Source organism: Mugil cephalus, chromosome 1 (genome assembly GCF_022458985.1).
Source record: "Mugil cephalus isolate CIBA_MC_2020 chromosome 1, CIBA_Mcephalus_1.1, whole genome shotgun sequence".
NCBI classification, from domain to species: domain Eukaryota; kingdom Metazoa; phylum Chordata; class Actinopteri; order Mugiliformes; family Mugilidae; genus Mugil; species Mugil cephalus.
In genome coordinates this window covers 35,133,397-35,154,494 of record NC_061770.1, presented here as the reverse complement: position 1 = coordinate 35,154,494, position 21,098 = coordinate 35,133,397, and the positions used below count along the sequence as shown (strand labels likewise).

The 21,098-nt window shown below is 41.6% G+C and overlaps 2 protein-coding genes across 2 annotated transcripts; both read right to left on the bottom strand.

Moving 5' to 3' along the window:
- Positions 1–207: 207 nt before the first annotated feature.
- On the bottom strand, positions 208–7,526 carry rab1ba (zRAB1B, member RAS oncogene family a). Its single transcript, XM_047606946.1, has 6 exons — positions 7,131–7,526; positions 3,385–3,457; positions 3,163–3,258; positions 1,889–1,984; positions 1,675–1,806; positions 208–1,271 (listed from the first exon to the last, which is right to left on the bottom strand). The coding sequence occupies exons 1-6, from the start codon at positions 7,142–7,144 to the stop codon at positions 1,077–1,079; spliced, it is 606 nt and encodes a 201-aa protein (XP_047462902.1). The 5' UTR covers positions 7,145–7,526; the 3' UTR covers positions 208–1,076.
- A 642-nt stretch (positions 7,527–8,168) lies between these two features.
- LOC125021089 (tyrosine-protein kinase receptor TYRO3-like) lies at positions 8,169–19,993 on the bottom strand. The gene is made up of 15 exons (XM_047606932.1): positions 19,808–19,993; positions 19,244–19,305; positions 17,584–18,202; positions 16,250–16,405; positions 14,497–14,820; positions 14,227–14,422; positions 13,349–13,431; positions 12,989–13,102; positions 12,711–12,791; positions 12,520–12,612; positions 12,212–12,333; positions 10,455–10,564; positions 10,088–10,247; positions 9,872–10,008; positions 8,169–8,743 (listed from the first exon to the last, which is right to left on the bottom strand). The coding sequence occupies exons 1-15, from the start codon at positions 19,893–19,895 to the stop codon at positions 8,422–8,424; spliced, it is 2,667 nt and encodes an 888-aa protein (XP_047462888.1). The 5' UTR covers positions 19,896–19,993; the 3' UTR covers positions 8,169–8,421.
- Between the last annotated feature and the right edge of the window lie 1,105 nt (positions 19,994–21,098).

The following is a 21,098-nucleotide window of genomic DNA, read 5'->3' as shown; positions in this document are numbered from 1 at the left end:
GCCGTAAAGATCTAGTGTCCCCCCCAGGACGTGTCTCAGCCGAGTCTTTGAAAGACTTTAAATTTAAAAAATAAAAAATAAATTAAAAAACAAACTCTCACAATAACAACCTCCACCCTCCACCTCTGACCTGCTGTTCTTCTCTAGTCTCAGGAAACCTTTCGCTTCCTTACAGGTGTTTTTTTGTTGGTGCAAACACACTGAGGCTTTGGTCAAACCAGTTTATTCGAACACGTGCACAAAGCTTCGGTAAAGTTTTGGTGACTCTCCGTTGTGTTAATTAGCACCGACCGACCAACCGGAAGAGACTAACGACTGTTAGCGCGCTGCGTGAGAATGCAAATAAATCTCGATTTAACCACTAGGCACTAAAGGCACCTCCCCCCCTCGCAAAAAAACAAAAAAATAAAAAAAAATAAACCCTGGACGGAGGAGGAGGAGTTTTAAAAGACGTGTTCAGACAGAAAAAAGACAGTTAAAGGTGAAAACTGCTTCGTGAATATACAGCGTCAGGATGGAAGAAGCAGCAGAAGAAGAAGTGGAGGAGGAGGGGTTTGTTTTCTAGCTAGCTCACAGCTAATGTCTGTACAGTTGTTGTATGCGAACGTGATGAATCTGATTTTTGTCTGAACACACTATATAATAAAAGAAGAAGAAGAAGCTGCTGCTGCTGATGCCCACGATCGTTTCCTACTGAGCTTCTACCGTCTGTGACTATGTGAACGTTTGGGAAAAGACAGACACAAACCATGCAAACCCCCATTACAGTGTCTCAGTGTGTGGATCTAAGCCCCGCCCCCCCAACATTAATCAATACCAATCTGCTCCTCATGTCCTCTCAGCAGTTTCGTTTTTTTTTTTGTTTGTTGCCGTCCTGTGACGTCCAGGCTCAGGCTGAGGTTGAGGTGGAGGAGGAGGTGGAGGTGGTGGGTTACAGGGTGTTATAGGTGAATGGTCAGGTGGGGGGGGGGTGGAAAGGGAGCACAGGAGAAGAAAGGTAGATGTGAATGGAGATGCTGGAGGAGGAGGTGATGTGTGAAGGTGTGTGTGTAGGTGTGTGTTTGAGGGGGGGTCCTTTAACAGCAGCCCCCACCCGACTGCCTGACGGGGGTGCTCTCGATTTTGAGGTTGGGCTTGTCGCCGCCGGCCGTCGCCCCCGGGCCCATTCGCTTCTTGATCTCGGCCGCCATGGTCATGAAGGCCTGCTCCACGTTGGTGGCGTTCTTGGCGCTGGTCTCCAGGAAGGGGATGGCCAGGGAGTCGGCGAACTCCTGCAGGACGGAGGACGGGAGGAAACCGTGAGTTTAACACCGTAGCTACGTCCACTAGCGAGTAGCCTGCTTCCTCCATCTCTGCTATTTGTGACTGTTTTGAGCGGATACGTAACTTCTCAGTAAAGCTTTTAGCGTTAGCATCTTTCATTTAGCTACATTTATCATAACTGAAATGAACTAAAACTAACTAAATGATTGTTAACACCATAGCTACGTCCACTAGCTAGTAGCCTGCTTCCTCCATCTCTGCTAGATGATGTAAAGCTCTTAGCGTCTCTTATTTAGCTACATTTATCATAACTAGATGAACTAAAGCTAAATCCACGCTAGTTCGTATGGATGATTGTTGATCCACGTTTCATGTTTTCACCGCTGAACAGTGAACAGGAAGTAGCCGTACCTTAGCCGTCGTGTAGTCGACCACCTTCTTGGTGGTCAGGTCGCACTTGTTTCCCACCAGCAGCTTGTTGACGTTTTCGCTGGCGTAGCGGTCGATTTCCTGCAGCCACTGCTTCACGTTGTTGTACGACTCCTGGAGGAAACAGTCACGTTATTCATATTCTATTAATGGTTTATCTCACTGAGAGCGACGTCGTCTTCCTCCTCAGACTCACCTGATCCGTCACGTCGTATACGACTATGATGCCGTGGGCTCCGCGGTAATAACTGGAGGTGATGGTACGAAACCTCTCCTGACCTGCAGTGTCCCACTACGTTACACACACACAGAAAAGGACAAGGCATCAGAAATCAACACAATTCTGATACAACACTACTCACCAAGCGTCTGAATATGACATTTATATTATATTTTAACCAGTCAGTCAGTGAATCTATCACTACATCCTACTCACATAGACTGTATATAAATATGGATGCAGTGTTTCCACTAAATAATTAACTGAAATGAAACAACAGAGGGTGTGAACGTGACGTCACAGCCAGTGGACGTCTCCATGGTTACGGCCACTGAGTGACAAAAAGTGACGGTTGAACATGAAGATTAGCAGCATTAGCTCGAATCATAGACTTTAATAGCATCTAAACTGTAAAACTAAATTAAAAAAAGGTGAAGCTGTTGTGTGATTGACTGAGCCAACAGATTTGAGAAGCAGTCAGAGATATATTTTTATATTTTTACAGAAAGATAAAGAGAATAGAGAAGTAAATGTTTCACTGCATTATGAAGAAACAACTGGAATCCAGACACAGAAACCTGGTGTTGTGGTTCACATTTAGTGTCAGGTTATATTAATTTATGCTGTATTTTAAGTTAATTCTTAAGTTACGTTGTGGAGGCTGTCAGATAAGTTTGTGGATGTCGAGAGTAACTATTTCACTTCCAACAATAAATAACAATAAAACAATAAACTGAATATTTGTGATCACTCATCATCCTTTTAACTCTGCAGTATTGTTTGGCTGACGTTACTTCTCAATGAAGCTCTTAGCATTAGCATCTTTTATTTAGCCACATTTATCATAATGAAGTGAACTAAAACTAACTGAAACTGAGGTTAATCCACTTTTCCAAACCTACACTAGTTCATATGGATCATTGTTGAGTCCAATTGTCCTTAATTTGATCTAATAATCCACATTTTTCCTGGTCTCGCTGTGTTTACTACATTTAGCCGTGTTTTGCTACTCAGAGGGGAGTCTGATCAGTAAGAGTTGATGTCCCATCCTGTTTCTATAGTGTCAAATAATTAACTAAAGTGAAACTGCCTGAAAAATAATATGTGACGTGTATTTTAGCGTTTTAGTTTGTGCTAGAATCCTTTAAGCTCTGATATTTACATTTGTGAGTCTATGGCATCAGGGTAAACGTACACATGTCGCACAACAAGCCTTTCACGTGTTTTGATAACAATGACTCAGGACTCACAATCTGCAGTTTGATGGTCTTTCCATCCAGCTCGATGGTGCGGATCTTGAAGTCCACCCCGATGGTGCTGATGTAGCTCTCCGTGTAGGTGTCGTCCTGCCGAGCAGAGCAGAGCAGCAGATAAAAGGACGGGACGACGAGACGAGGTCAGACCAAAGACCAGAGATCACAACCGGGGACAAAGACATTAACTGTGTAACAGTGTGAGACTGAACCACTCACGGCGAAACGCAGCAGAAGACACGACTTCCCGACGCCAGAGTCTCCGATAAGCAGCAGCTTGAACAGATAGTCGCTGAAAAAAAAAAACAAAGCGTGGGCTTGAAATGTTTCAATACCTCGATTCATTCATGCTCAGATAACAACTTAATCCATTTGTGGCGCTGTAGTGAACATTAAGAGGCAACGGTTGTAGGAGAAGACGATAAACTGCTGCATATTAACAGTTCATGGTGATAAAATGTCACCGAGAGCAACAACGAAAACATCTGGGACAAGAACGCAACAGAAAACATCAATCAATACCCAGAACTAGATAGTGGACACAGCCACAACATTATGACCACCGACAGGGGAATAACATTTAAACCATCTTGGAACAATTCAGCGTTCTGCTGGAAAACTTTTGGATCTGGATTTAATTTGTGCGGATGTTTCCCACCTCATAGCAATGACACGGTTTAGGAACAACTCAAAAAACACGATGAAAGTATCAAGTATCTGTGGGATCCTCCCCTCAACCCAAAAGACCCACAACAAACACCCTCAGATGTCAATTCTCTGGTGAATCACAACTGTTTTGGAGACCTGCACAATATTAGGAAGGTGGTCATAATGTTATGGCTGATACAGTATAAGCTGTGTGAGTATAAACAACACAACAACATCACCTCGTCGTCCGTCCAATCACAAGGAGGAAAACATCACATGAATCTGACACAGACGATTTCCCAACGCTCGTTCTATTCCTGGGCCACAAGTAAACTGAGACTTCACACTCCATCAAATTACAATATCTGTCTAAAAAAAAAAAAAAAAAAGTCTGGACGCAACAGCGATGTCGCAATCAGTCTTGTTTACGCTCGTGTTGACTGATGTTAAAAGGACGTCAGGTCACTTTATATTTACTACAACAAGCAAACCAACAAACCGCCTGTAAGAGCCACAACGTCAGACAACTTTACTCTTCCTGACATATATACACATATATATATATATATATATATATATACATTTATATACATTTACAGGAAGGACTCGAGGTGCCAGTTCCAAGATGGCGGCGAACGGAGTCATAACGCTGGGCTTCAAAATTAAACTTATCGGTTTAATGGTTTAATTCAAGGCTGGTAATGAGGGTGGGAAAAATATCGATATGGAAATATATCGCAATACTTTTTCTTCCAACACAATATTATGTGTGTATGTATAATATGTGTGTTAATATATATATATATATATGCAAACTCCTTTTCCATATTTTCTTACTTGAACGCTGCCTTGTTTGTTTGTAATAAATCTTTTTTTATGTTGTTTATATTCTTATATTTCATTATTTACTCCACCCATATGTGCACTGTCAATGTCTCTCAATGTCTCTGCTGCTGTTTACAATGAGATTCCTCCATTGCGGGACGAATAAAGACATATCTTATCGATTTAAAAAGATAAAGTCATGTTTTGCGCCGATCTTGAACGACTTCCACACCTCCACTACAACCTTTTCTGCACAAGTGCAATAAATTGGACACAGATCTTGATATTTAACCAGTCCACAGTTGTCTTCATTTTGAATGACAGGTGTGTTAACGTTGTGGCGTCCCCCCCCCCCCCGGACACAACAAATATGTCAACACCAGAGTTGTGTGTTTGCAGGATGCAAAAAAAATAACAACTTCACCACAACCTGCAAGCTGTGTTATGCAACGCGGCTCTTATTTCTATTAATATGATGAAGCGTTTTTTAATTAAGGCGACGAACCGCAGTGAACAACTAACACCACAAGGGGTCAGTAATGATGAAAAGGATCAGATCCAATGATGCAGGTGATGAGATATATTTGGTGAAAGAAGGTTGCTGCTAAAGGAGGATCACGCAAGAACTAGAAATTTATACTTAGAAGAAATTTAAGAAGCTCTTCCTGAGGTGTGTGTGTAATCAGTCGTTAATAAAGGGTTTTAATAACAACCTATTACGTCTACATAGAGTCCAGCTATAATTAGCACTAATTGATCTGTGCCAATTAATGGAAGAATAGTCAGATCTGCTGATACCTGCCTGTTCGTCGTTGCCCTATTTGAGAAGAATTTCCCAAACAATAAAAAGAAAGTTTAAATAAGTCTTAGGCTGGAGGATGAAATGTAGCAGTGGAATCGATTTTCTAACCATCTCCCCGATGCTCTGTGACGCTTACAGCTCCCTGCAGCTTTAGCAAATGTCTCTTATAGACACTTAGACAAAATAAATAAAGTTTCACTGAAACATCCCGACGAGCAGCGTGACGTTAACCAGATAAGAACAGACAGACGGAGCGAGCAAACACGCAGGCAAACTGTCTGCTAAGGGTGTGGAGGTGTTGGCGGAGCTCGTTCGACAGGGTTCGTTCGTTCGTTCGTTCATTCAGGATTCAGAGGGAAACCTCAGGAGCCGCGTCAGTGTGAATATTAAAAAGAGGGGAGGACGGGGGATTGGGTGACAGCGCGAGTGTGTCTTCTCGTTTCAGCCGGTGCAGGGTCAGGGCCGTCAAACATCTGCTGCCGGACGTATCGGCTAACGTGACGCCAAAACAACACTGGAACTGGAGAGACACCGGGACAATTATACTGGGAAACTCGATGGCAGCAGAAAAACATGGAAGGTGTTGACTTGGCCTCAATATACACTAGACCAGAGGTGTCAAACATAAGGCCCTGGGGCCAAAACTGGCCCGCCAAGAGGGTCCAATCTGGCCCGTGGGATAAATTTGGAAAAAAATTACACTGAAGATATTTGATAAAATAGGAAATTGCACTTGCACCTTGCACTTCTTAAGAAATTCACAGCTGTTCCTCACACGTAGCTGTAACTTCTCTGCACCAAAGCAAAGGGAAACATTTGGAGTTGTCGTTATTTACCAGTTAATAAGCTGTTGTGTTACTGGTCCGGCCCCATCGAGATCAAATTTGGCTTAAATGTGGCCCCTGAACTAAAAATGAGTTTGACCCAAAACACAACATCCTGTTACAGGACACCACAGGACACACGGCCCATGTCCATTCCCTGACAAGTCACAACTACTACACAACATATTAGGCTGGTGGTCATAATGTTATGCCTGATTTGAGTAGAAACCCCCCCTAGAAACCCACACACACACACACACACACACGTGGTCATAATAAAAAGGCATGTGTCCGAAGAAGAAGACAGGGGGACAGGGCTGTTTATCCATTAAACATCAGACACTGCAACAAAAACAACAACAACGAAAAAAGGGACTCACAACATCCTCCACAACCCCTCCCACCCCCAACTCAAAACACCCCCCCACCACTCCCAAAAACACGAACAACACGCAATGTGCAATAAGAGCTCAAACTATTTATATACACATACACATATACAAGCAGATACCTATAAATAATTTATTTCAGTATTATTTACAATAAAAAAAGTCTAACATCTGTTACTCTGAAGCTAACGCTAAAACTCCACCTTCTAATTGAGGACTAAACAATGGCAGCCTTTTCTATTTTATTTTATTTATTTGTGTTGTTTTTTTGTTTTTTTTTTTTTAATCGAGAGTCATCATTATATGTGTCGCGTGAAAATAAACGAGGCTGTAACGTAAATCCGTCCGCGCCCTGCTAACTAGCCGCTAGCCGCTAGCCGGCTAACCCCCACAACAACCGACCGTTAAGCCCCGTTTCAAACCAATAAAACACAGCGGAGGCCGCCGCACGGTTTAGCTTAAACATTAAAAACTCACTATTCGGGATTCATGGTTTCACTGTAGATGTGTTTTTTTTTAGTATTCCTGTCGGCGAATAGGCTCCTTCCTTCCGTCCTTCCTTCCTTCCTAGTCCGGCAAAAAAAAAAAAAAAAAGAGAAAGAAAAAAAAAGAAAAGATGACTTGTACGTCCGTGTATCCCGAGGCACTTAAATGGTTGTTCGCTCGTCTCTTTTACTGCTCCCTGGTCGTTGTTTTTGCTCCGTTCGGCTGTTATTGCTTCACATAGACTTGATTCCCGTGGACATATCCCTCGTTTAATCCACTCGGGTTGGTGTATTTTAGTATTTTACTCTGTTTTCTGCCCCCCTCTCTCTGTGTCCGTTGCTCGTTAAAAGGTCCAAGATGGCTGCGCAGGTGCGGAAGTGACGGAGGGTGACGTGTCATTACCAACGGACGATTGAGAAAGAAGTGCTGGTATTTGTAGTCCTTATGCATTTCTCGGCTACACCGTCTGTATTGTACTGTCTTTACACAACTCCCTGTACTCTATTGGGATTATTATTATTTTATTATTATAAAAACATAATATATATTATTTATATGCAGCCATCGTCATTACCAGACGAGTGCTGGGATTTGTAGTCCATATCTTTTTTCACATATAGTCAGTCTAACAGCATAATTTCCTAAATCGTATTTGAATGTTTTCAGAAAACAAGAAAAAACACAATTTTTTAAAAATACACTATATTTTTTATTGATATTGTAACAGTAAATCAAAAAAAAATTATCTATGCTCATTAACAGATGGATGAAGAATGTATAAGTGTGTATCTCTTAACATGACTGTGAGTGCTGTATAAGGATTATTATTACGTTATTATTATAATTATTCATACACGGTCTAATCTGCAGAGATAGACAGAAAAATAAAGACAATAAAAACACTATAATAACACTACAGAAGAGGCCACTGTAAACTACATTGTTTATTTTCGGTTTGGTGTGGTTTACCTGGTAATGGTTGTGTTTTGTAAAAGAAAATAAAATAAAAGAAATCCAAGGACCCAGTTAAGAAGTTTCATGGTGATCTTTATGAAAATAAACAATTGATTTTATTATTTCTTTTTATGGACACATACCTTCACTAGTAACAGTGTTTAAAGTACCAAATATACAGATAAAGACTTTCATTCGCTGTCTCATGCTATTTAAGAAGAACTCCGTCCAACACATCCACAACAAAACATCCACACCGTCCAACAACTTACAAACCGTCCGCGAAGAGAATCACATGTCATAATCTCGTCTTTCAGTGATTTTCATCTCACTTATCTACTGAGCAGACACCACTCTTAAGGTAACCGTCCTCTGTTTCCGTATCCTCGACTCTGGCTGCAGCCGCTCCCACGGGAGAAGGCAGGTAGACGTTCTCCCATCGTCCGCCAGAATCTGCCTGCTGCTCTTGAGAGGCAGGAGAAGGAGAAGAGTGAGTGAGGACCTCCAGGCCCTGGTTGATGTAATTGGCCTCTTCGCTCGGCTCCAGGACCGGCAGCTCGGACAAAAGGCCTCTCAGGGTTTCGGCTAGCGCCCTGAAGTCAGGCCTCCGGGCCGGATCCCTGTCCCAGCAGCTCCTCATGACTTCATAACTGTGTTCGGGGGTGAGATGTAGAGTCGGTTTAGAGTTTGCATTTCTACGTACACCGATCAGGCATAACATTATGACCACCTTTCCTAATATTGTGTGCCTCCAAAACAGTTGTGACTCATCAAGGAATGAACATTTTTGAATTAACCTTTATAATAACTATGGATGCATCTGCAGCATTGGTTGATGTTTTCATTAAATGCAGCTAATAGAGAGGATTTATAGTAGAAAAGCTCTAAATAAAAACAAGACCATTTACCATTTAATATAACCAGTAGACATTAGGTCTTCAACAGGGGGTCCATGACCCCTAGGGGGCCCGTGGAGGTACTGCAAGTGGGTTGTGCAATCTTTGGTTGATTAGTCATATATTCTATATATTTTTTTTAAATTTGTCCCACAATTTTCCCCCATAAATTTAGATTTCTTTTAATACACATTAACATGAATCCAACACATTTTAGTAGAGGGATAAATGGCAGCTCTTCACTCATTCAGTGATACAGGACCTGTCTCAACAGAGCACAGTTTCACACAGAACGCCTCACTGGGCCCGTCAATCTGAGCCTCCTGCACCACAGTAGGCCCCGCCCCCATCGCTGCTGAGCCAATCACATTCTGACTCTGTCCCCAGATGAAATCCCAGACGCACGCTGCAATATTAGCATTAGAGAAGCTGACAGTGCATGTATGTACGTTTATGTCAGGTATGTTTATGTTTACATCAGTTGCACATCCACCCTACTTTTGCACAAAAAAGTTAATATTTGTGGGTTGAGGGGAGGGGCCTCTATGGTGGATCTTCCCACAGATACTTGATCAGTTTGGGATCTAGTGAATCTGGAGGCCAGGTCAACACCTTGTGCTGTTTTTGATGTTTTTTGTGAGTTGTTCCTAAACCGTTTTTGTTGGTTACTGCCATTAAGGAGAGTCATTGTTATGTCTAAGTAACATCCACACCAACGAATTAATGCCAGGTCCAAAAGTTTCCCAACAGAACAGTGTATGGCTTTAATGTTATTTACTTAGCTCATGCCGGTGGTCATAATGTTGTGGCTGATTGGTTTATATATCAAGTAAATCTCTCACATCAAATAAGAAATGTCCCTAAATATTCACAGGAACTCACAGTTTCTGATCACAGTCCTCGGGTGGTTTCAGCCGGTGTCCAGACAGCAGCAGGTCCAGAAGTTCGTGATTGGAGACCCCAGGATAAGGCGTCCTCCCCCGGGAAACAATCTCCCACATGGTCACTCCAAACGACCACTGAGGCAACAGGAACATGAGATCAGCTTTAAAGTAAATGTACTCATGTCTGTCCTACGAATTCAAAACACAAACTCACCACATCACTCTTGGTGGTGTAAATGGACTCGGACAGACTCTCCATGGACATCCACTTGATGGGCACACGGATGGCTATTTTCTGTCGGTAGTAGTTGCTGCTGTAGATTTTCTTGGAGAGGCCAAAGTCAGCAACGCACACCCTGAGATCATCACCCAACCTGGGCAAAGAAAGAAAGAAAAGAAACAGATGAAAGCATAGAATATGTGTTGTAATATTTCTTGACACAGTCTAGTGGGAGGCCTTCAGTCTGGGTCTCAGAGACGCTATAAGCAGCTTCCTCCCCAGCTACGAGCCATGTTTGAATACTAATAGCCGAGGCACAGAGACGCAGTCATAAAGAACAAGGAGTCTTTGGTTTTCTCACATGCAGTTACGTGCAGCCAAGTCTCTGTGCAGGAACCCGTTGGAGCTCAGATAGTCCATCCCCATCGCGATGTCTATCATGAAGCGCAGGAGGGTCTGATGGGGCACGAACTGGAAGAGAGGCCGCGAATATGTGTTAGACTTACACCCCTGCACGCTCTGCACACTTAAATCCGAAAGGGAGTTTAAAAAAAAGGCAACTAGTCTTATAGAGTTTAGAGGAGACGCTTCTAAAAGACTGGTTTAGCTGTTAATTTAGAATTAGTTGCACCAGTTTCTGGTTCCTATAGAAACAAGTCAAGCAAGTTTCTGATGGTTTTTTTTTACCCACATATATAGTTATTTAATATTTATTTGAACTTATCACCAGTCCCTTGGAGCTGAACAAGCTACTCGGATGAAACGTCTCCTCAAAAAGTTGCCTTTTTTAAACGCCTTTGGAGATAAACCATGACCTGCATCAACGAGAACCTTCACAGACATATGCACGCCTTAATGGTTTGTGAATTGTTTTTCTCACCAAGCTGCCGTTAAAGGACGTCGATCTGTCCTTATTCATACATGCTGTATCAGTTTGTTTTGGATTGTCATTCGAAGGGTCATTGTGACCAAAACAGTGAAAAGGTGGTGGGTTTGGGGCAGTGGCTTCTTCCTTGCCGAGCAGCCTTTGAGGTTACGTATTTTTATTGTGGATATAGATAAATACATAAATCAATCAGCCATAACATTATGACATGATATTGTTGAGGTCTCCCTTGTGCCTACATAACAGTTGTGTCCTGTGGTGTCTGGCGAGAGAATTTTGTTAGTGGGGGGCCTTTGGGTCCTAAGGGTTTAGAGGATCATCCGACAGATACTTGATCAGTTTGGGATCTAGTGAATTCGGAGGCCAGGTCAACACCTGTTACGGATGCAGCCTTGCTCCTCCCAGTGATCCTCCTTTCCCTCCTGGTCCAGCCTGCCTCCACTCTGCTGGGCCCTTTAACCCCGCCCCTGAAACTCCCGATTGGAGCTCAACCTGCTGCTGATCTTATTGGCCGAACTCTGGCCAATTCTTGCCCTTGGATGATACATCGCTATAAATGCCGGGACTTCTGCTGCAACGGCATTAGGGTTAACGGCCTGGACCACATCTTTTGAGTTTGCTCTTTTGTTTAGTGGGACTCAGATCCCCTTTGTTTGTGTTTTTGTTGTTGTCATACTCCACAGTGGGGGGATTCTGATTATTCTGGTGTGATCTTTGGTGGGACCCTAAGGTTTTGAGAAGGAGCTGTTCATTTTGTTAATTTCCATAATTCCTATTTACTTTGTCACCTCAAGCAACTTGTCCCTAAAGTGTTTTTGTGGCTGCATCCTGTTGAGGATGGCTGCTACCATCAAGGAGTGTCATTACTATAGAGTGGTCTGGTCTAGGGCGGTGCATGGTCTTCTTTGCAGAATCAATGCGCAGTAGACCACATTTATATCAAATTATGTGACATAGAAACATTCGAGGAGGGCCAAGGAAGGTTAAATCCAACACACGCAGCAATGTCTTCATTGCTATGGGGTGGGGGTGTCTGGTCGGGTCTAGGTGAGTACTAAATGTCCAAGTAACATCTGTAGGAATGAATGAATGCCAGGTCCAAACGTTTGCCAGCAGAACGTTGAATTGTCACAAGACGGTTTAAATTTTAATTACTTCTCCTGTCAGTGGTCATAATGTTGTGGCTGATTGGCTGCTCTTTAGAAGCACCATGGAACAACTCTGCATCTCACCATAGGAACATCACCGTAGCGGGTAGCAATGAGGAAGCGCCGCAGGTCTCCATGCTTCAAGAAGGGAAGTATGACCAAAGGTACCGGCAGAGTAGAGTCCTCCTCTCTCTGTAAGGTGACCCCTGCAACAAAAAACAAAACACTCTCTCATACAGTTGCTGCAGCTGCGCAGAGATAACTCAATTGAAGTATCCATTCAAAGCCTTTCTATGTGGAATTTGCATGTTCTAAATTGGACGTAGGTGTGAGTGTGAATGGTTGCCTGTCCATCTGTGTTAGACCTGCAGGGTTTTAGCTTTAACACTTACCCAGCAGCCCCACAACATTTTTATGATCAAAGTTCTTCATGATCTCCGCCTCTCTCAGGAACTCGTGCAAGTCTTGCTGGCTGTGGATCCCGACTGAACGTACAAGAAGAACAGAGAAAGAATGAATAAATAAATATAGGAAGTAGTAGAGCCAGGTTTTTTTGATAAAGGCTTGGAGCTCCAGTACAAACCTCTCATGGTTTTCACAGCAACTCTGATGTCAGTGCCTTCCTGTAGCGTAAAGATGCCTTCGTACACCGAGCCAAACTCCCCTGTGTCGCAAGATTGAAACATTGATTTACCTTTATATCCATCACCTCAGAGCTGTTGAAAGGTTTTAATTTGGTGAGTAGTGTTTAGAATTGCCCCTTGTTATGTGTAATCATCAAGTTAGTCCAGTATCTTTGATCCTGGGCTGCTTTATCAAGTTCATCTATTAGTATTTTTGTTGTGAACCCTTTAAACAGACCTTTGCCCAGCTCCTTGCCCAGGGTCAGCTGGTGTCTCTCAACCAGGACATCCCTCAGACTGTCCAGCAACTGGTCGCTGAGTACTCCCAACAGCTGGAGAACCCCCTCTGGCTCTGAAGCACATGGAAAACAAATAAGATCTCCCTTTTTGTGCATCATTTCTATCCAGTTGGTGATTTGACTATGCCCCTGTCTCGTCTGTTGCCAAGCTCCAATCTTGGAAGATAAGTCACCCTTTTTTTTTTTTGTATACCTAAAACCTGGTGTTGTTTAGGACAATCACAAAGGAGGAGAAACTATAGTCAGAGTAAAAAAAGAAGCTGTTTGATCCACCCACTCCCAGGGAAAATGAATCTTACCTTCGGGCTGGGCTGCAGCATCTGACCCTAGTAGCTGTCGATAAGAAATAACAGGATCGCCCACCAAAAGTGGTTGGTCCATCCTGTAAGAAATCAGCAGTTCATTATTATCGCCTTGGCTTATACTATAATTTTATTTTATTTTCATTTATTAATTTTTATTTGTATATATTTTTTTAGGGGTGTGACTTTAACGCATTAATTATGATTAATTAATTACAACACATTTGATCACAGTTTCCCACCAGAGCTGTTCTACCATTTAAAGTCAATACTGTTTTGAAAAAGTACTTGAAGTACTTAAAATGGCACTTTTACTTTAGGTCCGTTCAATTTTGGCCAGGGATATTTCCTATTTATTTATTTTTACTTTTTACTTTTTTTTTTTATTATTGAAATGTGTTACGGAGTCATTAAAAGAGCTTGAGTTTCAAATATTCTTGTCTGTGGCTATTATTTAAATTTAGCCATCCACTAAAATCCATTTAAATTTGAAAAAAGAAAAATTGGAAAAAATATAGGTATGCGATTAAAATGCGATTAATCAAGATTAATTCATCACAAAGCCTCTAATTAATTAGATACATTTTTAAATGAAGTCTCATTTTTTAATTTTACACATTTGACTTTTTTACTAGTAATTTTCAAGAGTGTTTTTTTTTTTTTTTTTACATGTGTCTGAGCCTAATTATGCTTTCATAATTCCTGATGTTAACAAAGAATCTACTGTACATATGAATTTTATAAAAATTTTAACGAAGTACGTATTTAGTTACTGGTGCTTGTGAAGCTAAAACTAATCTGTATCCCCAAAGACAAAAATATAATGACAAGAGCATCAGTCGGGATGAAGACAGAGAAGCTGGAGGCCTCTTTACCTGCGTTTGTTGCGGTTCCGGCAGTGGACGTAAGATGCGATAAGGAATACGGCCACAAGCATGAGACTAATGAACAAAGCACCGACCGTGAGCCACGCGGACGGGGAGCGACTCCCGCGATGAGGAGCATGGGTTGGGTCGTGACCAGAGGTGTTTAGGCCTGGGGTCATGGAGGTCACCACAGGAGGAACCTTCCCTGGAAGAAACACAACAGAGGCTCAGACATGACGTCACTTCTTGTTTGTTCGTTTTGTCTTTACGCTTACATACATCTCTGAATGGTAACAGTAGCGGTGGATGAATGTGGCGCCCCCTGCAGGGTGGAAATGTCGTTCCAGGCTTGCACTGAGAGCCTGTAGTCGAGCTGTGGGTTCAGACCCGTGATGCTGACTGATGTGTTGGTTAGCCACTCCGGAAGGAAAAACACGTCCCCGCACGCCTCCCACTTCCTGCCAGAGCTTGCCGCCTTCTCACATGTGACCCGATACTTCACCTCAGGTCGGCCTCCAGTGTCGTGAGGAGGGTCCCACGTCACCGTCAGCACAGAATCGTTGAGGTGGTGGGTTGTTAGGTTCACTGGAGCAGAAGGCGGCTCTGTGAGAAGAGAAAACGTGTCTAGAATTAGAAAAACCGACCAAGCAGCACCTCATAGAAGACAAAGAAAATTAAATCAAACTAATGAAAATCAAATGTTATGCCTTGGTATTTGTTTATTCAGGAAAATGAGCCAATATTACATGTCAGTGAGGTACATCTCTAGGATCAGAAGTTAATTTTATTGAAGGAAAACAAATATTTGTCTCAGTCTGATCTTCACAGGACATGTTGAAGTGAATGATGGCAACAGACAAAGGAACTTTGATCTGAGGAGCTCAGAAAAAGATTTGTTGTTGCTCATCAGGCTGGAAAAGTTTCCAAAACCATCTCTAAAGAGTCTGGAAGCCACAAATAATCCACAGAGAGTCAGACAGGTTGAAGACGACTGTTCCCCTCCACAGGAGTGGTCCACCAACAAACATCACTCCATCATAGTGTGAGAGGAACCAGAGGAACCCAGGGGAACTTCTAAGCAGCTAAAGGCCTCTCTCTCATTGGCTGATGTTAATGTTGATGAATCCACTCAACAACCAAAGACACTGCTCTCTGTCCACAAAGAACATTTGGGACAATGTTTAGTGGACAGATGAGACCAGAGTAGAACAGTTTGGTTTAAATGTTTCAGCATCGTCATGTTCCAGCATCAGAACCTCATCCCGCCATGAAACATGGGGGCGCTGGTGTCCTGGTTTGGGCCTGTTCTGCTGCATCTGGTCATTATTGATGGACCAATGAATTCTGAACTCTACCAGTGAACTCTAAAAGAAAATATTAGGATATGTGTCGATGTGTCCAAGGAAGGAAGGACAGAAACTGGGTCATGCATCAACAAACCCAAGAACACAAGTGGTTCTCCAGAAGAACGGTTTAAGAAAATCCAGATGAATGTTTAGGAACAGCTCAAAGTCCTGACCTTAACCCAACAGAAATGTTGTGGAAGGACCTGAAGCATCAGTTGATGAGAGGAAACCAACATCTCACAACTGAAGAGGTTCTCTCTTTAGCTGCTGTCAATGCTGCTGAAAGTAAGTGTTTATTTACTTTTACACTTCACAGATATGTGCAAATGATTAATTTCCTTCAACAGACAAACAGAAAATCATTATATTTTAGTTTCATTTGTTCTGGGTTTGAGTTATTTTTCATGCAGAAATACCAAAAAATGCAAATAAAATTCTGTCTTTCCCTCTACCACCAGTGGGTGGCGCCTTTAGCATGTACAGTTTAATCCAGAATCACATCCATGCTGTGTATGGTGTGTCTTAGCTGACACCTGATACTTAGCCTTGAAGGCAATGTGTTGGTCAGAGGCTGGGTGGGGTTGGTGGGGTTTATTGTTTTTATTAGATGGTGCTGTGCATTTTCCCATGATTTCAAAACTCAAAATAAATGCTGCATTACAGAATCACATTCACTTCCTTCTTACTGGTGCAACCGAGGTGATCGGGGTCAGTTTGCAGGCGGCTGAAACCCTGGACACATTCACAGCTCTCTGATCCCTCCCCACGGGTCCTGGTGTTCACTGGGCACAGCCGGCATCCTCCACTCTGATTGGATGCCTTGTAGTAGCCAATCCTGCAGGCTGGAGACACGGGAACAGTGAATTGTTTTTGTATTACTACATTTGGTAGAAAGGACTCATTGACCACCATCCAAGTCAAGCACTAAACCTTTTGCTTTTAAGTTGTTATTTAATTATTTTGTAGACTTGAGCTGCTGTCAAAATCTGCCTTTTCCATTACCATGCATCACTATGAACAATGCTCGACCTGTGGAAGCAGATTCATTTTGATGTAACGCAAGCAATTGATTTAACTCCTTATGAACTTGACTTTCAACAAAAAAAGTAAAAAAAAATAAAACTTGAAACACAGACTAGGCTTATCTGTCTATCTCTATCAATATTCGATTTGTGTGTGTGTATATATATATGTATATGATTGGCTCCATAAACTTTGTGTGTCATGGGATTAATGACACATATAGCCCATCAAAACTCAGACGTGAGGCTGTGAATAATATCTGTTGAGCAATGACAGACTCCAAAAATAAGACTGTGTTAGTCTTAGAGAGGAGGAACAGGATTATGGGGAAGAGGATGTGAAAGTGATGAGCTTTCTTAATGGGAAGAAGGACAGGATGTAAATATTTATACCAAACGCATCAGCAAAAAACTAGATCACCTCATCTCTCAACAAGTTGCCAGCTGCTTACTGGAAAAAAAAAAAAGTTCCAGCATGACTCAATGTTTTGGAGTCACATTATTGTGAGGCAGATATGTATCTGGTTGTTAACTGACATGAGTCATGTTAGTTTCTGTTGAGTACAGTATAGACTGTATATAAATATGGACTAAACACGTCTCTACTGCGTTGCATTGGTGAACATTGCAGTATTTTCTGCAGAATTTGAGCGTTGCCATCTTGTCAGTTTGGAGCCAGAGTCTGATCAGTACGGTCAGAGGGCGGAGCCATGATATTGATGCCCCGCCCACACTTCCTCCAGACTCACTCGTGCTTTTGCTAAATTAACACTACACTCTGCTCTACCTCCACTGATTACAAGGAAAGGGAAACAGAGCCAGAGCACAATCGGTGGCACTTACAACACCCGCACATATACACAAACCAGCTTTTGAAGAGTGACCACTGTGCATAATTTTTTAGTTTGGTCCAACTCCCGCCCACTTCACATTCAGTTTAATATATTTGCTAATATATTAAATCCATGCAGGGGAAACAGCTCCTTTTATTTCCGTACCTTGACATGCGTTCTCCACTTCTTCATGCCCAGGTTTGCAGGTGCACATCCCCTCCAGTGGCCCCCACACTCCATCTACACCACACTGCCTAAAAGGAGGAGAAACCTCCACAGCTCCCTCCACACAAGAACCCTGGAGGGTCCCCGATCCAGCCACTGTTCCTCCGAATGAGACCAGATTAGATACGATGCCGGGGCACCTCCTGTAGTACAGCCTGATGGAGGTTAACAATGCGCATGTTCCTGAGTAGGAGAAGGCCAGATGAAATCCTCTGTGGGTGACCGAGCCCAAGCTCAGCGCCACGCTGCGATTCAGATAGTCAGGTATTTGGCTCGGTTTGAAGTTGCTTGGGAATGGTTTGGAAGTCCGCAGGTCCAGGACTTTCCAGCCGTCGCGAAATCTTGTGATGGAGGTGTCTGAGTTGAAAAGGTGAACTTGCAGAGGGCTGTCCTCACCGGAGGGCTCCTCTTCCAGAGCAAACGCAACATCCATGAGGAGATAGTTGGCGTCTCCACGCTCCATCCAGGAGCTTAGAAAAGTCCTCGTTCTTCTTTCAGCACAAGCTTGGAGCACAGGCACAGAGGCCTGAGTGCCCACCGTCATCCGCATGTCAACCCACTGTGAAGATTGCGAAAAAGAAGCAGTCATTTAAAAGCTGCAGAGCAGATGCCGTGCAATATTCATACCCGTGCATAACTTGGACAGTCTGGATGCAGCTGGGAAGCCAGTGTACAGGTTTATTTTGGCTAAATATTCTAATTATAGATTTAATTTGTCTGTTAGCTTCAGTGTTTGACAGCTTCAATGTGCGTTAGTCCTAACCCTTTTTATGTTTTCATCACGATATAATAATGTCTCTACATTCTTGTCACAGAGGAAGATGGACAAAAAAAAAATTAGAATTAGAAAAATCAACTCATTTCACTTTTGTATCCTTTATGATTTTGTTTTTTGTTTTGTTTTTTTTTTGTTTTTTTTTTTTAAATAGATTTTACTGTGTTGATATATCAGATCTTTAACAATGATCTCAACACTTGGCATAAACATGCTCTGTTATTATTATTCAACGTCAAATTTTTCTGTACTTGCTGAGCACTAAACTAAATCACATGTGTAGAATTATTATCAGGTTAATCACAATTTCTTGGCCAAAATTAAACTTAATAAATGAAACTAAAAAAAATAAATAAATAAAAAACAGAAAATAAACTGAATAAAAACATAAACATTAAAAATAAATAAATGAATAAATAAATACATTTTGTTCCATTTTAACCCTCCTATTATATTTAGGTCCCACTCAGTATCTCTAAATATATGATTTTTTTCTTTTTTCTTTCCCTTTTTTTTTGGTTCACATTTAATGACTTTTCCTAATTTAATGGGGACACTGGCCCCAGTATAATATATGTTATAATTCTACTATAATAAGTTGTGATGATAGTTTTTCAAATGCTGTAGAGAACAAGAATATATAGAATATAAAGAGAGAGAATGTAACAAACATAAAGTACCTGAAACATAAAGTTGTGTCAGTAAAAAAGGGCTAAGCAAAATATCCTTTAATCTGTACGATATCTAAAGAGAACTTCTAAAAGGTTAGGGTTAAGTTAAGAATCAAAGGAGAAAATGTTAAAGTTTTCAAAGTAAAATACTCACTTGTTTGCGTGGTTCAGAAACCCATCCTTCTCTGGTTTGTTTGTCAGAGTGAAAAATGTCCACTAAACAGAGGAGATAATGTTTTGTGTCAGTACACAAATTATCCCAATTATCCAAGCATCTGAAGCTATCCTGTGGCGGGTGTAGCCGTGATCATTTCCTCTTTCTTGGTATAAAATTGTTTTTGTAAACTCAGCAGATTTAATGTAAAAAAATATTTCAAATGCCTGAAATCTTATCGTAAAACGTAACTTTATATGCAGTCGACGAGATGAAATAATATATATAAAGCTTTACAAAAATAGAATTTATGCAGAATTTATGGCTGCATGAATTTAAATAATCACCTTAGATACTCTACCTCCACCATAAATTAATTGTTAAATGTTAGATTTTTATGGCTATAGTTTTACATTACAAGTACCAATTATGTGTAGAAACTACCAAAGTATATGAACCTCACACACGGTTGTTGTACAAGAGAGTTTGCTGGAAAGTCAACCACTCGGAGAACAGAGGTTACCACCAATAACTTTCTCAAGAATCAATCACCTGCTCACTTACCCTCCTCAGCTCCATGCTCCCATATCAGCATGAACAACAGGACTAACCTACACCAGCCTGACATCAGTACACGTTCACAAACAGCCATGTTTATTCCATCGACTCCCTATATTAGTGCCATGTGCCGTCCATGCTATCAGTCATCTCCTCTGAGTGACGCCTGTGTTGCGCTTTGGCTTTGAGGAATTTTTCTTCTGCATGCAGCCAGCCTCCTTCCTGTGGAGATTAAACCCACGCCCAGCTGAGTTCCTCTATGCCCCGCTACTGTTACTTTCAAGGAAACAATGTGTGAAATGAAGGATATAAAACCAATGTATCCTGTAACAGCTAACGGAAACACTTTATATGCAGTCGATATTGTCCTCTATATCTGAATAAGAAAACTTTATTCATATTAAAATTTAACCTTTTCTTTTTAAAAAATCTAAAATAAATAAGTTATCTAAATAAGAATAATCCTGAACCTTGTTTGGAGAAGACTGGATCTTGTCATCTGTATAATGGTTTGTTGTGTCCAAACTCAGTAAGACTCATTTCCTCTTTTTCTTGTTCTTTTCTTCCCAAGAAAAGTGTTGACATCCACAGAATTCCAAAGTTCCGTTTTTAGAAGATCATTCATCCTCGATTGTAACAGATCACACTCTTTATGTCCACCACTTTTTTGGGAAACACATATATACACCCATAAAGCAGCACGTACAATGCTATCAGCCACAACATTATGACCACCGACGAGAAAAGTAAATAACATTTAAACCATGTTTTGACAATTTATTGTTCATGCTGGGAAACTTTTGCACCTGGCATTAAATCGTTGGTCACTCATGACAAAACTCTCTGGATTCCTGACCCCTGGAAAAACTTATAAAAAGCAAAACTAACAGTTCCTAAGAAGCCTTCAACGTCTTAGTCACACCCTCTTTCGATGTGAAGCCAGCTGCAACAGCAATTTTTTTTTTAAATTTCTTTTTTTTTGTAGGGGTTTTTAGGGGTCAAGGGGTTAGCAACAGGGCATTGAAGCAGCCCTTTACTGTAGTACTGTACACTACAAGTATCACATGGGCTCTTCTACTCTGTTGCAGGATACAGCAGCATTCTGTAATTTCACAATAGCATTTTTTGGTGGAATGCTTGTGAAGAGGGAAATCAGAAAACTTGACCTATAATAAACTTAAATGTTGTGTTTTGAGCCCTAGTTTGCTTACAAATGTCTGCCAGGAGTCTTCAGTGAAGGCCCATTGTGAGCCAGGTCTTATCAAGGAAGACCAGACTCTTCCAACAATCAACCAAT

What these genes read in the sequence shown, in the direction of transcription:
- rab1ba (XM_047606946.1), bottom strand. An exon ending in AGACCATCAAACTGCAGATT is followed by an intron (nt 1,985 to 3,162) that starts GTGAGTCCTGAG and finishes TGTGTAACGTAG; the next exon opens with TGGGACACTGCAGGTCAGGA. An exon ending in TATACGACGTGACGGATCAG is followed by an intron (nt 1,807 to 1,888) that starts GTGAGTCTGAGG and finishes TGTTTCCTCCAG; the next exon opens with GAGTCGTACAACAACGTGAA.
- LOC125021089 (XM_047606932.1), bottom strand. Translation starts at nt 19,895, where the DNA reads ATGGCTGTTTGTGAACGTGTACTGATGTCAGGCTGGTGTAGGTTAGTC. An exon ending in GGAGCATGGAGCTGAGGAGG is followed by an intron (nt 19,306 to 19,807) that starts GTAAGTGAGCAG and finishes TCCTCTGTTTAG; the next exon opens with TGGACATTTTTCACTCTGAC. An exon ending in GCTACGGTGATGTTCCTATG is followed by an intron (nt 10,565 to 12,211) that starts GTGAGATGCAGA and finishes CCTCTCTTCCAG; the next exon opens with TTCGTGCCCCATCAGACCCT.